The 13,437-nt window shown below is 38.8% G+C and overlaps 1 protein-coding gene across 1 annotated transcript in view; it reads left to right on the forward strand.

Annotated features, from left to right (window-relative positions):
• IL1RAPL2 (interleukin 1 receptor accessory protein like 2) overlaps positions 1-13,437 on the forward strand; it is a gene marked incomplete at its 3' end in the record, with an annotated part of 1,022,399 nt that overhangs the window by 508,125 nt on the left and 500,837 nt on the right. Inside the window, exon 3 of the mRNA XM_084259248.1 lies at positions 2,122-2,308. Within this exon, the coding sequence (XP_084115374.1) occupies positions 2,122-2,308 (187 nt within the window). The remainder of the gene's footprint in view (positions 1-2,121; positions 2,309-13,437) is intronic.

Raw genomic sequence — 13,437 nt, forward strand, 5'->3', positions numbered from 1 at the left:
CCAGATGTAGCCAGAATATTCCTTCCTTTGCTGGTATGTTGATGAATAAACTTGGTTAATCCTTACTCTGGTGGTGCAAGGATACACACAAAATTATTCAGGGTCATAATTAAACAGGGGCTGTGATGTTTGACCAGTTGTATATCTGAGTCTATAAAGTGGAAAGGGGGAATTAGTACTATATGGGGATGATGCAAAAGTGGAAAAGAGGAAATGTCTCTTGGATGCAAAACTTCTGGTGCCCATCATTTAATGAGCATCTACTGTCTATTCATTTAGGTCTCAAGGACAGTGAGAGGAACAAGAGCAGCAAATTCCTGGCTTATACCTACTAACTAAATAAATGATAGAAGATCAGAGAAAAGAGCAAAAATAAATGTCCAGAGCTTGCATAGATAGTGTGTTCAAAGAACAGCAGAAATTCCATTGAGACCATACCCTAATGAATGCAAGATAGGTGTTCTGATCAGCAAGATCATGTAAGGTCTTTAAAGGAAGGAAGGAGGCAAGCATGGCAATGTTGAACACTGAGGTATTGCAAATAGGGTCAAGTAGAGCCAAACTGATTGATCCAGACTTGACTTTCTTTCTTTCTTTTTTTTTTTTAAGAAAGAAAAAGTTTATTGAGGAGTAAAGGAACAGAAATCAAACTTTACTTTCTTGTCTACGACTTTCAGAAACAATTCTGGTGACTTCAGCTTCATGATTTTTTTTAAAGACTCTGTGAAGCATCTAACAAGAGAGTGAAATATTCTTACATTTGGTCCCCCATGGGCCTATCTTATACCCTTAGGGTTCTAGGAACCTTCATTGAGGAAGACAGAAAAAGCAATAGGTCACAGTCTACATTGTGTAATGGGGATGCATCTGAATACCAGAATGGGAATGGTTTGACAACATTCTTCTCAGATGACTCAGGGCATGGGCATAGTCAGGAATACTCTCCAGTGATTAGCTTCACTAGAAATCTAAATAGCATTTTGAGTAACTTAGTTCGCACACCCACCAGGCAGCAGGCATTTGCACTCCTGTTTTTTATATGATGCCTGGCATATTGTGAAATTTCAATGAGAACTAAGCAGTATGACTTGTAACAATCTTTTGAAACCATTAAAAAATTCTTGGTTGCCATGCTAATTCCATCTGTAAGGATTCCTGTCATTGTGTTATAGAACCCTTGGTTTTGAGGAGCCCTTGGCAATTTTATTTTTAATAATAGGTATCCCTTGATGTTTAGACTAGAGTTAGTCCTGAAATGTTCCACCAAGAGATTGACAGTTGACCTTCTCATCTTATCAGGCCACTTCTAATCTCTCCCTCACACACTAGTGTTGTACTTGGTGTGGTTCATAGCTCTGAAAGTCTGTAGTAGAGGGTATGGAAATGTCATGGGCTATACATAGAGAAATAAAGGCAGAACTGTATTCCGTAAATATTCTTATATAATGAGTTGGCCAGTTAATACACAATTTCTAAATGACCTTATGTTGAAATTCCTTTATAATGCTAGTGTTGGTAAATAAAATTAATCCAGACTGATCACACTTTACTCTTTGTAGGCACTTGGAATTTGACTCCTGATATATTTCAGTAAACACCTTAAAAAGCTGTGTAATTTAATTGGTATCTTCTATATGTTGGTATTTTGTTGTTGTTGTTGTGATTTGTTTTTTGGCACATGTCTTTGAAAGGAACTATTAGCTTAGACTCCAATGGCAAAATTAAACAATCCGTGTAATACCTGCTAAGGGACTGGCTCTAGGGGCAGAACAGAAATGGCCATAGCTCTAGTTACAGACATTTTTATAAGTTTTCACTGGGAGATTTTACACATTGCAAAATTTACCACTGGGAAAGAAGTCTGATTGTCTTATAGTTCAGAATATTGATATAGCTGTTCTATGTAGCTGTATAGTTATTTCATGGCCAGAGATGTCCACATTAGCATTTTGTTTCATATCTTCCTCTCAGTTGGAGTAGAAAACTGTTCTATGTTGTTTTGATGTTGTTTCTGATTTCTCGGCAAGGTCCTAAATGGAAAAGTCAATACTCCTGAAATATATAAAGTACAAAGTGGTAAACACCCAATAAAGCCATTTTGCTATTTCTCTGTTTCTACAGAAACTCGACATATTGCATGAAGGTGTCAATGTCCTTGACTGTTGCAGAGAATGAATCAGGCCTGTGCTACAATAGCAGGATCCGCTATTTAGAAAAATCTGAAGTCACTAAAAGAAAGGAGATCTCCTGCCCAGACATGGATGACTTTAAAAAGTTCGATCAGGAGCCTGATGTTGTATGGTACAAGGTAACTCAACGTGGTGTCGAATGCATTTTTTCCTTAAGTCAATAGGTGGCTTGGGGATAGGAAAAGGGAACAATTTCATTCTTAGTATTTGGTATTAGATATTTTGCTGAGATGAATCAATAGATCCTCAGGTAAATAATTTAGGCATGTGACTCTAATATGCCACTGGTTTTCATACACTTCCATCAATAGTTGTCAGAAGTCACCTCATCTTCTCCAACTGCTAAAAATAAGTAAAGTCTCCCTCTACCCCCAACTTATGAGAGCAAATGGGAACACGAGAGTGGGGATTTAAATAACACAAATAAGTTATTTGAGGGCCATAGAAATATTACTTATTGTTAGGAGGAGGTCTGGCATACAAACAATAGCAACAGTTAATCATGGTCTACATTGTAATAGCCACCACAGTCTTGCAGGCAAGAGAAATGGGCCCAGTGGAGGAGGTGAGAACACTGGAAATAATGATTTTTTTGGGAAATAAATTACACTGAAAGGTTGAAAAGAAGAAAGTACTTACAGAGATGTGTTTAGAGTTAAGAGAACTGACAAGGGAGAGAACTGCAAATTACCACTGATAGGCCATCAATGGCCAGCAGAAGGAGCATTGTCACTGGAGCCTGGAAACAGCAAAAGGGTACCTTGACCTTGGAGGAACCTATGAACTGTGGCATAAAGAGAGGGGGAATGGGCAGGAAAAATACCCTAATCTGTCTTAACTCCTGCCTTTCTTTTTCCTTTTAGTGCCTCCACTTACCCCTACTCTCCTCCCATGTAAACTCAAACCTAGAAGTCAGAGGCCAAAAACAGGAGATATAATCATAGTCTTAGCTTTCCTGGGCATTGAGTAGTGCATTCAAGAGCTGTGAATGTATAGAGGAGAGGAAGCAGAGAAATAATCATACAACATTCTCATTATGATGTTCTGGCTGCTCGTCTTGGGCCCTAGCATCCTCTAACAGGGCTGAGTACCCCTTACTTGCTCTGAGCCACAGCGATTAACACCATGGTGTGGTTTTATATGTGACTGCCAGAAGTGACCTAGGAGGTTTTCTGCACTGGTGCTATCAGCTTTGTTGGAACCAAGCGTACATAAATGTATAGTGGTTTGATTCTATAGGGCCTGACTGACTCTCAGTTCCCAGGGAAGCCTGAACCCTAATTTGCAACAGTCATGTTTTTGCATTTGAAATCCTTTCTGCCTTCACACCTGGGGGGGGGTCTCATCAGTAGACACTGAGAGCATGGCCTCAGCAAGGACTTCCAAGCTCTATGTGAATTGTCTTCCCCCTTTTTTTCTTTTTCTTTTTTTTTATTTCAAATTTATATTCCCCATACAATCACACCCCCTTATTTTGACCCCAATCCCTCCTTTCCCTGCCCCCCACCCCCCATAGAGTGTCTCTGCTTCACAGTTGTTTGTTGATTTTGATATTTTCTTTCTTATAGTTATTCTTTTTCCTGGTCCGTTATTTAAGCTTTCTAGATTCCTGCTATGAGTGAAACCATCCGGTATTTTTCTTTTTCTTTCTGGCTTATTTCGCTGAGCATGATCCCTTCCAGCTCCATCCATGTTGCTGCAAATTGCATGTGTTTATCTTTTTTGATTGCTGAGTAATAGTCCATTGTGTATATGCACCACATCTTCTTGATCCAGTCATCTATTTTTGGGCATTTGGGTTGTTTCCAAAGCTTAGCTATTGTAAATAGTGCTGCTATAAACATAGGGGTGCAGGTGCTCTTTGTAATTGATGTTTCTGTGTCCTTTGGGTAAATACTGGACTGAAACCATAAAATACACAGAAGGAAATATAGGCGAAACACTACATGATATGCACATCAAAGACATCTTTACAGACACATCACCCAAAGCAGTGATAGTGAAGGCAAAGATAAACAGCTGGGACTACATCAAATTAAAGAGTTTCTGCACAGCAAAAGAGACAATAATAAAAACAAAGAGAAACCCCACCGACTGGGAGAATATTTTTGCACACAACACTAATGATAAAGGACTGATCACAAAAATCTACAAAGAAATGATGAGACTCAACAAAAACAAAGAAAATAATCCAGTCAAAAAATGGGCAGACGAGCTAAAAAGAAACTTCTCTGAAGAGGAAATGCAAATGGCCAACAGGCATATGAAAAAATGTTCAACATCACTTGTAATCAGGGAAATGCAAATCAAAACTACCATGAGATACCATCTTACACCAGTGAGAATGGCACATATTAAAAAAACTAGCAACAACAAATGTTGGTGAGGTTGTGGAGAAAAAGGAACTCTCCTGCACTGCTGGTGGGAGTGCAAACTGGTCCAACCACTATGGAGAGCTGTGTGGAGATTTCTTGACCTACTATGCATAGAGCTTCCATATGATCCAGCAATTCCCTTTTTTTTTTCTTAATTAACATACTATTCTGACAGATAAAATGGAATGTGATGTTTAATATACATAAATGCGGACTACCCATAATTCAGTAGGATCCTTCATATCATCATCAGCTTTATTAGTATTTGTTAGGCATCATTGTAACAAGTTTGGTCACTGCATTATCTCTTTGATATCTCAAAGCAACTCTGTGGGGTGGGAGCTCTTGTTCTCATTTAGTAGAGATAAAAACTCAGTTAGAGGAATGCAGAAACTTGTCCACATTTACTCAGCTAAGAAAACCTGGTTGAGTAGCCAAGGCCATGTGGCTCCAGAGTTCACTTACTTAACCACTACACTCTCTTGCAGTGGGCCTGGGGCTACACCCAACCTTGATCTCCTTGGTCTCAGTTACAACACCTGTACATAGGAGCCCGCAGAAAGAGCAAAAAGGCTTTATTTAGATTTATAGTTAAGGAAGGGAGGTTAACCAACTTAAGTGATAACAGCTAGGAGAAACATCCACGCCATTAGCCTTCTCTTAAATTACTCTTTCTACTGTCATCTGATCTTTCTGCTGAATTCTTTCTTCCTATATCTAGACATCACTTTCATCATTGTACACCAAAGCAATTTTTTCTTTGGGAAATGCTTACCTTCACACTTCCTTTGAAGTAGATCAACAATGGTGTAGCAATGGCTTTTCCAGTTCTGCCTGGATGATTACTATTTCTGTAGCACTTTACAACTGATAAATAATAATCCTGACAGCTGACATTTGTTGAGTTCTTACAATATGGTAAGTAATGTTTCCAGTGCTTTAAGTAGATTAACTCAATCTCTAGAATTACTCTGTGAGGTAGGTATTATTATGATCCCCATTTTAGAGAAGAAATGACTGGAGACTCATGCAAGTTAAGTAACTTTAAAAAAGTCACAAACAGTTGTGATTTGCAGTTTGGCTACTGGGCTCATTCTTCTTAGCCAGCACACTATACTAATGGATCAAGACCAAGCAACAAGATGAAAAGTTAAAGAGCCCTTGACAATCCCAAATGCATAGTTAACCCCATTTATCACACAAGTTTGCAGCAAAATCCCTGGGGGAAAATGTATTAATGTATTGGGGAAATGTTTTAATTCTCAGCCAATATTTCAGTAATCTGCCTGCTTACCTTGTAGTCTGGGCATTACCCTACTGGGCTGAGCATGAGGCATTATGATCTGGCTATAACAATGTAAACTGGAGAACACACTTTTCCAGTGTTCATTCCATTGCACACCTGTGGACCAAACAATAGACAAAGAATAGTCTACATTTTTCTGTGTTTGAAATTGTCTTCTCTACCCTAAGAGGGTCACTTCAGAGGCAGCTAAGTCAGAAAGATGTTGGGTTGTCTCTGCTGTGAAGATTTCTGTGCCAGAAAGCAACTGGAAAGTCTCTGAGCCCTATTATTTTTAGTAGTTACTGGAAGAAGAAACATGAGTTCACCTTCATGTCTATAAGTGGTACTTTTAGAATAAGAGATTCAAATAAACTTTTGTTCTTATATCTTCCCAAACACTGAAGATTCTGACTAACAATATAATACCTACAGTAGTTTTCTTTTATTGAGGTGGCATTGGTTTATAATACTGTATATGATTTGGAGGTATAGGATCACATTGTTCAGGTGTCATATAGGATCACTTTGTTCAGGTGTTGTGATTATACCCCACACTCCACAAAGGCAGCCATAGTCCACTGTGTCCCCTTCCCATTTTGCTTCCCACCCTCTCCCTTCTCTGGTAGCCTCAGTTATATAGTCAGATTTCTGGGGGTTGTTACCTAGTTTTTATCTGATCCTTTCTTTTGTTTTTCTATATTGCACATGTGAGACACACCATATGGTATTTGTCTTTCTCCTTCTGACTTATTTTGCTTAGCATAATCCCCTCCAATCCATCCATTTTGTTGCAAAGGTCAAGAGGTTATTTTTTATATAAAACTGAATTATAGTCCATTGTGTATACACCACATCTTCCTAATCCACTCATCAGTCTTTGATCACTGAGGTTATTTACATAGATTGGCTGTTGTAAATAGTGCTGCAGTGAATATAGGAATGTATATATCCCATTGAATTAGTGTTTTTCATTCTTTTAGTAGATACTTAGGAGTAGAATTGCTGGATCATAGGTCTACTAGTCCTGCTGCTATGGAAAATAATATGGAGATGTCTCAAAATATGTATAGTGTGTTGACAGTGAAAAGTATGTGTGTTATATGATCTTTTGAAATATATATATATATATGTATGTGTGTGTGTGTGTGTTCTTTAAACTGGTTTATTTTCCTTTCATCACTGCTTTTTACTTTAATAATTTTTATCATTATACTTATCTTCTCTTATGGGTTTCCTCTCCTATCTGAAATATGCTAGTCTTTGAGGACTAGCCTTCCATTGCCTGCATGCAATCACACTAGATGTGAAGATAGGTGGCATGGGGTGGCATGGGGGCATACTCATGAGGATGACTGAAAAAGCCAATCCTGGTCATCCTTAGAATGTAAGAGTTATGTGTAAGGGGCCTATATAGCCACTGTATTTGTTTTAGGGGTATAACCTCACACCTCTACAACTGTATGTTACCACACCTACCACTAAAGCACCAATAATCGTCCACCTTAGTCCATTGGGCTGCTTTTCCCCTTTGCTCCCCACTCCCTACCTCCTTTTCTGGTAGTCTTAGTTCTACAGTCAGATTTCAAAGGTTTGTGAATTTTTTGTTTTTGTCTGTCCCTTTGCTTTGTTTCTTCATATTCTACATAGGAGTGAAGTCATTTGGTATTTGTCTTTTTCCTTCTGACTTATTTTGCTTAGTGTAATGGAGGGGCTACATTTTTAGCCTCTTCCCATGACAGTGTATAAATGGAGCTTCCACATTCTAACAGAATATGCAATGATGTTAGTGTTTTCACAAACATTGAAATGAGATAAAGTTTCATTTCTTCATTGAACTCAAAACACTAGAACATCTTCGTTATTCACTGCGAACTCCAGTTGTCACCAGAATTGAGCCCCTTTACCCCATTTGTAAACCATAGAATCCCAAATAATTCATTAACCATTAAGATACAGATATATGCCTTGGGGTAAAAAACTCATTATGTGATTACTTAACTCAGTTGATAAGAAGTTGATGTTAATGAAGTTAAGACTATCTTTTAGCATCCTCTTTATCTTGCCATACTATTTTAATTTCAGATGTTTATCAATTTGAATATTATGGATGATTGAGTATAAATTTAATCATTTGCACAGATGTTCATTCACTCAACACATAATGGTTGGGTACCTAGCATGTACTAGGTAATACACTGGGACTCAGATAGTTAAGTGACCAAAAAAAAAAAAAAAAAAAAACACATTTTCCTGGGGCCCTCCCTGGTGGCCTAGGGATTAAGTCTCAGCATTTATCAATGTTGCAGCCTGAGTTCAATCCCTGGCCAGGGAGCTGACCCACATGGTGCAGCAGACCTCTCCTGTCTCGTCTGCTGCTCCTCTCAGCAGTGTATTTCAGTAGATCTGCCTGTTCTGCTCCCTACTCTGTCTCTCATGAATCCTCTCACCCCCCCACACACCTCTGGCCAGTTCTATGCATAAATAAAAAAAAATAAATCTTTAAAAAAGCATTTTCCTGTTCTCATGAAGAAATATAGGTAAGATAGCAGCTTCTCTTCATGAAAGAGCTCCATGAAGAACGACTCCTACTTGACATCAACAGCATTTGTATCAAGTGAAAAATAGCAGGCATATTTCCGTTTTTAACCATAAACATGAAGATCTTTGCAAAGGAAATTTTCTAAACAATACTAATATTTGCATAGTAGATAGTAGTTGACAGCAAACTTTCTTAAATCTTTTTATATTATAGCGCACATAGAAAATGACAATATGGCACAGTGAGATTATTTGATGAAATGCCCTGTAGAATTGAACTGCTCTGGGGCCCATGTGGCTAACTAAGGATCGAGGCACACATAAGTATGCCTGTACGCTAGTGACTCTCCTCTAGTACCACGGGTGCTGTGGCCTTTTGCTTTGCAGTTCTGCTTCTTTTCCATAAAATGACACATACAATTTTTTGCCTCAAGATGGCTGAATGAATCTGTCCTGGTTTTCCTCAAACTGCAAAGGATATATGTGGAGGGGGAGCTGTATCTCCTCTATCTGAAATTCATTAGTTAGCAAAAGAAAGTGAGGCTTCTTATTGGCAGCTGACTTTCTAGTCTTTTTACAGGGGGCAAACCTGAAATTGCTTGTGGAGGGTCACTTAGCTAACACATGGCCAATTATAGGTTCCAATCCTGAACTTCTGACTTCTTATAACATTATTATAACACTGCTCTGATTCCTCTGTGAAGTGCATATCTTAATACACTTGGATCATTGAGGTAAACAGAATTTTCTGTGAAAATTGATACTTTGGAAACAGCTCCTAAACTCCTTCTGAGGTGCTCCTTAGTGGCTCTAATTGTTCAAACATACTCAAATAAACCAGAGTGGATTTCTTCAGGTCAAATTGGAGATAAGTATATGGAATTATATAATATCATTGGGATCTTAGAGCCCATCCAACACAATTCACTTCTCTTATATGCAGGTCCTCGAATAACAATGTTTTGTTCTATGTCATTTTGTTAAAACATTGATGTGAAAAAAACCAATCCTGGCCTACATTTAAAGGATATTATTCAAGTACTATTTCATTATCATCTTTTTGCTTGAAGTAGCAGTTTCCAAGAACCTATCGACAATTTTAAGTGAGGACTTCCTGTGCTACATATCTTAATAGTTTTTGATGTCTAATTTTAAATTCTCTTGTTGCTCAAAGGCACATCTTAAAAGAGCATGAATATACCAATGGAGGAATTGCATTGTTGGCCATTTTTCATTTCCACCTACAAATATTCAAAGACTTCAGGTTTTTAGAGGGCTGGTAAAATTCTGTCTTCTCATACAGTAAAAAAATAAATTAGGGCCTCCCCTGGTGGTGCAGCGGTTGAGTGCTGGACTGCGAAGCTGCCCGCAGCCTCTGCAGCACCTGTTTGATTCCCAGCTGCCGGGTGAGGGTCCCACATGGCATGCAGACATCCCCTGCCTCACCCACTGCTCCCCTCAGCAGTGTACTTCGGTCCTTCTGCCTGTTCTGCTTCCCGCTCTGGCTCTGGTGAATTCTGTCACCCTCCCGCGCTTCTGACTGTACCCAGTGCTTGTATAAATAAATAAATAAAAATCTTTGAAAAAAATTAGTTTATTCAGATTAGCTCAAATGTGTACATTTTTATATTTTTAATAAATTAAAGATTTTTGAAACAATTGTGGAAGATTTTCAAAGATTAATAAAATCTGTACTTTTTGTGACAAAATTTTGATAACGGTTTAATTTGGGTAATAGGTATATGGAAATTATTTAAACTGTTCTCCCAATTTTCTGGTATGTTTGAAATTGTCCGTTAGAAATTATTCTTAAATCTTTAGGGAAGGATAATATACTATATCTTAACATTTACAAAATCTCCCAAGTCTCTCATATTACAGTATGCTTTATAAATTCTATCTGAACAATTTTATGCTTAATTTTATTTATTTCTCATGGTAATAATTAATACTTGTAGAATACTGTGAGATCATTGCAATAACCTTATGAGATTGATATTGCTGCCATTAGGCAAAAAAAGGGCAAAAATCCAAACATGTGTTGCTTTCTTCTACAAGAAAGCTAGCAAGACATCTCACCTAAATTTTCTTTTTTTTTAACATAGACTTGTTTCTGAAAACATTAATCTTTTTTGTAATTCTCCAACTTTGTTCTTTTTAATTTTTAAAAATTGTATTGCTGTTTACTGGGGCAATAGTCTTTATTTTTTATTTTTTTAAGATGTATTTATTTATGTATACAAGATCTGGGGTACAGGCCAGAGGTGCGGGGGATGAAGATTCACCAGAGACAGTGGGGAGCAGAACAGGAGGATTGACTGAAATACACCGCTGAGGGGAACAGTGCGCGAGACAAGGGAGGTCTGCTGTGCCATGTGGGTCACCTCCCTGGACAGGGATCGAACTGGTGCTGCAGTTGTTGCAGATAGCTTCATAGTGCTTACACTTAACACCTTGCGCCACCAGGAAGGCCCCTGGGGTAACAGTCTTTAGATGTAGGTTACCACGCCATGCTCAGCACCAAAGTGTCAGCCATCTTCCACCATAGTCCATTGGTCAGTCTCCCTCTACCTTGTTACACCCCCCCCTACTTTGGTAGCCTCAATTCTGAAGTTAGATATTTATTACTTAGCTATAAAACAAATCTTTCCATTTGTTACAACATAGAAGGAGGTAGGGGGATTGTGCTCAGTGGAATAAGTCAGAAGGGGAAAGAGAAATACTGACTGATTTCACTCATGTGAAATCTAAGAAAATAAAGGGTCTGACAATTTTTTTAAGAGGAAAATGTTCATTGGACACATCATAATACCATAGGTCAAATGACCAATACGTCTTGCTAAAAATGATGGTTTACCAAATGCTTGGTGTTTTTTAAGTCCCTTTGGGGTGGTAATTGATAAGTGCATTCTTTTGTAACTGAAGGATTAGTTTCATCCTTAAAATTTTTATTTCATAACTAGAAATTTCAAAGATGCCTTTATCCAACAGGAATGAAGGCTTTAGTTTGGTGTGCCCCAACTCCAGCTTCATGGGATTTAAAATCCATTTGTCCTTGTTTTTGTGTCTAGATAAGGCATTAGAAGTGGGAAGGGGTCCTTTACTATTTGTAAATTATAAAGAAGTGCTAATATAGGAGGAAGGGGCATTTGATACCTATTTGATGATGATAAGCACTGGTACTTGAATGGGGACCAGGAGTCTAGTCATTATTCCACCATTAATGAAGATTAGTAGATGAATGTTGCGGAATCATAATTTCCCCACATATATATTAGATGTAATAATATCTGTCATATATCCCAGGCATTTTTTTAAATTCCATTGTATAAATTATTGATATCTGTTATTACTATAGAAAGGGAAAGATTATGTAGGGGGGTCGGCAATTTCTGGGGGAAATAGGAAAGACAGTGAGTCATCACCCCTGTGTCTCAGAATACTGGGCAAGACCCAAAAACAGACACACAGAGAAGAACAAAAAGGGATTATTCACATAGGGAGTGAGGAAAAGGGAGAGCTGAGAGAAAAATGAAAATAAAATCTGTTGGCTAGGGGCCTCCCGGGTGGCACAGCGGTTGAGCGCTGGGTTGTGAAGCTGCCCGCAGCCTCTGCAGCGCCTGTTCCATCCCCGGCTGCTCCCTGGCCACCAGAGGAAGGTCGTGCATGGCGCACAGACCTCTCCTGCCGCCCGCTGCTCACCTCAGCAGCATACTTCGGTCCTTCTGCCTGCTCTGCTCCCAGCTCTGGTGAATTCTCTCACCCTCCCGCGCTTCTGAATGTACCCAGTGCTTGCATAAATCAATCAATATTTAAAAAAAAATCTGTTGGCTAGTAATTGGCTAGAGGCCGTCTGCTTTATCCCAGATAGGCTCGCTGGGCAGAGATGAGGGAGCAAGCAGCAGCCCCACATGGTACAAAGACGGGCTGGCCTGCACTCTGTCGTTTTAAAGTCCACATGGTGGCGCCTCTCCACTCCCTGTTGCCTTTGCCAACTCCAGCTTTGGGGACAAGGGGGCAGACTCTGGATCCCACAGCAGTGATGCCTCCGTGTTTCAGACAGCCTAGGGTGGGCAGTGGGTCTTGATCCACTTCCAGCCACCTGCAGGATTGCTTTCTAAGCAGCTATCAGTAGGAGCAGGAAGCCCTACAGCAGGGCGAGTGCGGCAAGGGGCAGTGGGCAGCTGTGGCCCCATCGAACTGGCTTGTAGGCTGCTTCTCTAACAGTTACGTGGAAAGCTGGAAATAGAGTTACCTAAGATATCTCAGATTCGAATTAGGAACTTTATATTGAGCTTGAAAGCCCTGTTATTCTGGATAATTCACAAACAGTAATTCGTCCCTTTATACCATTTTGTATTTTGGCAAATACATACACCGTGATGAAGATATATTGATAGAACATTTCTATGACTTCTAGTTCCTCCTTACCCCTTTGAAGTCAGTCAGTCCTTTGTAGTCACTCAACTCCTGTCCTTTGTAAAAACCCATCTGATTTCTGTTCCTATAATTTTACATTTTCCAGAATTTCAAATAAATGGAATAGTATGATATTTAGCCTCCTTGGCCTTCATTCATTCAGTATAATGCATTAGAAATGTGCCTGTGTTGTGGTATGAATCAATAATTCATTCCTTTTATTGCTGAGTCTCAGTAGTCCAGTATGCCACCATCTAGCTTTGTCACTCTTTAGCCATTTGCCTGTTGATGACCATTGGAGTTGCTGTGGCATTTGGTGATTAGGAATAAAACTGTTATAAGGTTGAGTTTTAACTATACAATTTCTTGACTTATCCAAATGATGTATTTTGTTAACCTTTCTATTCTTGAGATGTGTATAATTTTCTCAAACTTAACAGCAATTTGCTGTTGATCTTTTTCTGAATTGTTAATAAGAATCTTCATATATTGTTAATAAGGAACTTCATATATATCCTTAATATCATCCAAGTGATACAAACAGATCAAAGCAAATTACAGCCTCTTAAACAATGTCCTTTTCTACAGTCTCAATAACTTTTGTGTATCCACTACAGTGATCTTTCATCGG

The sequence above is a fragment of the Talpa europaea genome, assembly GCF_964194135.1.
Source record: "Talpa europaea genome assembly, chromosome: X".
Classification (NCBI taxonomy): domain Eukaryota; kingdom Metazoa; phylum Chordata; class Mammalia; order Eulipotyphla; family Talpidae; genus Talpa; species Talpa europaea.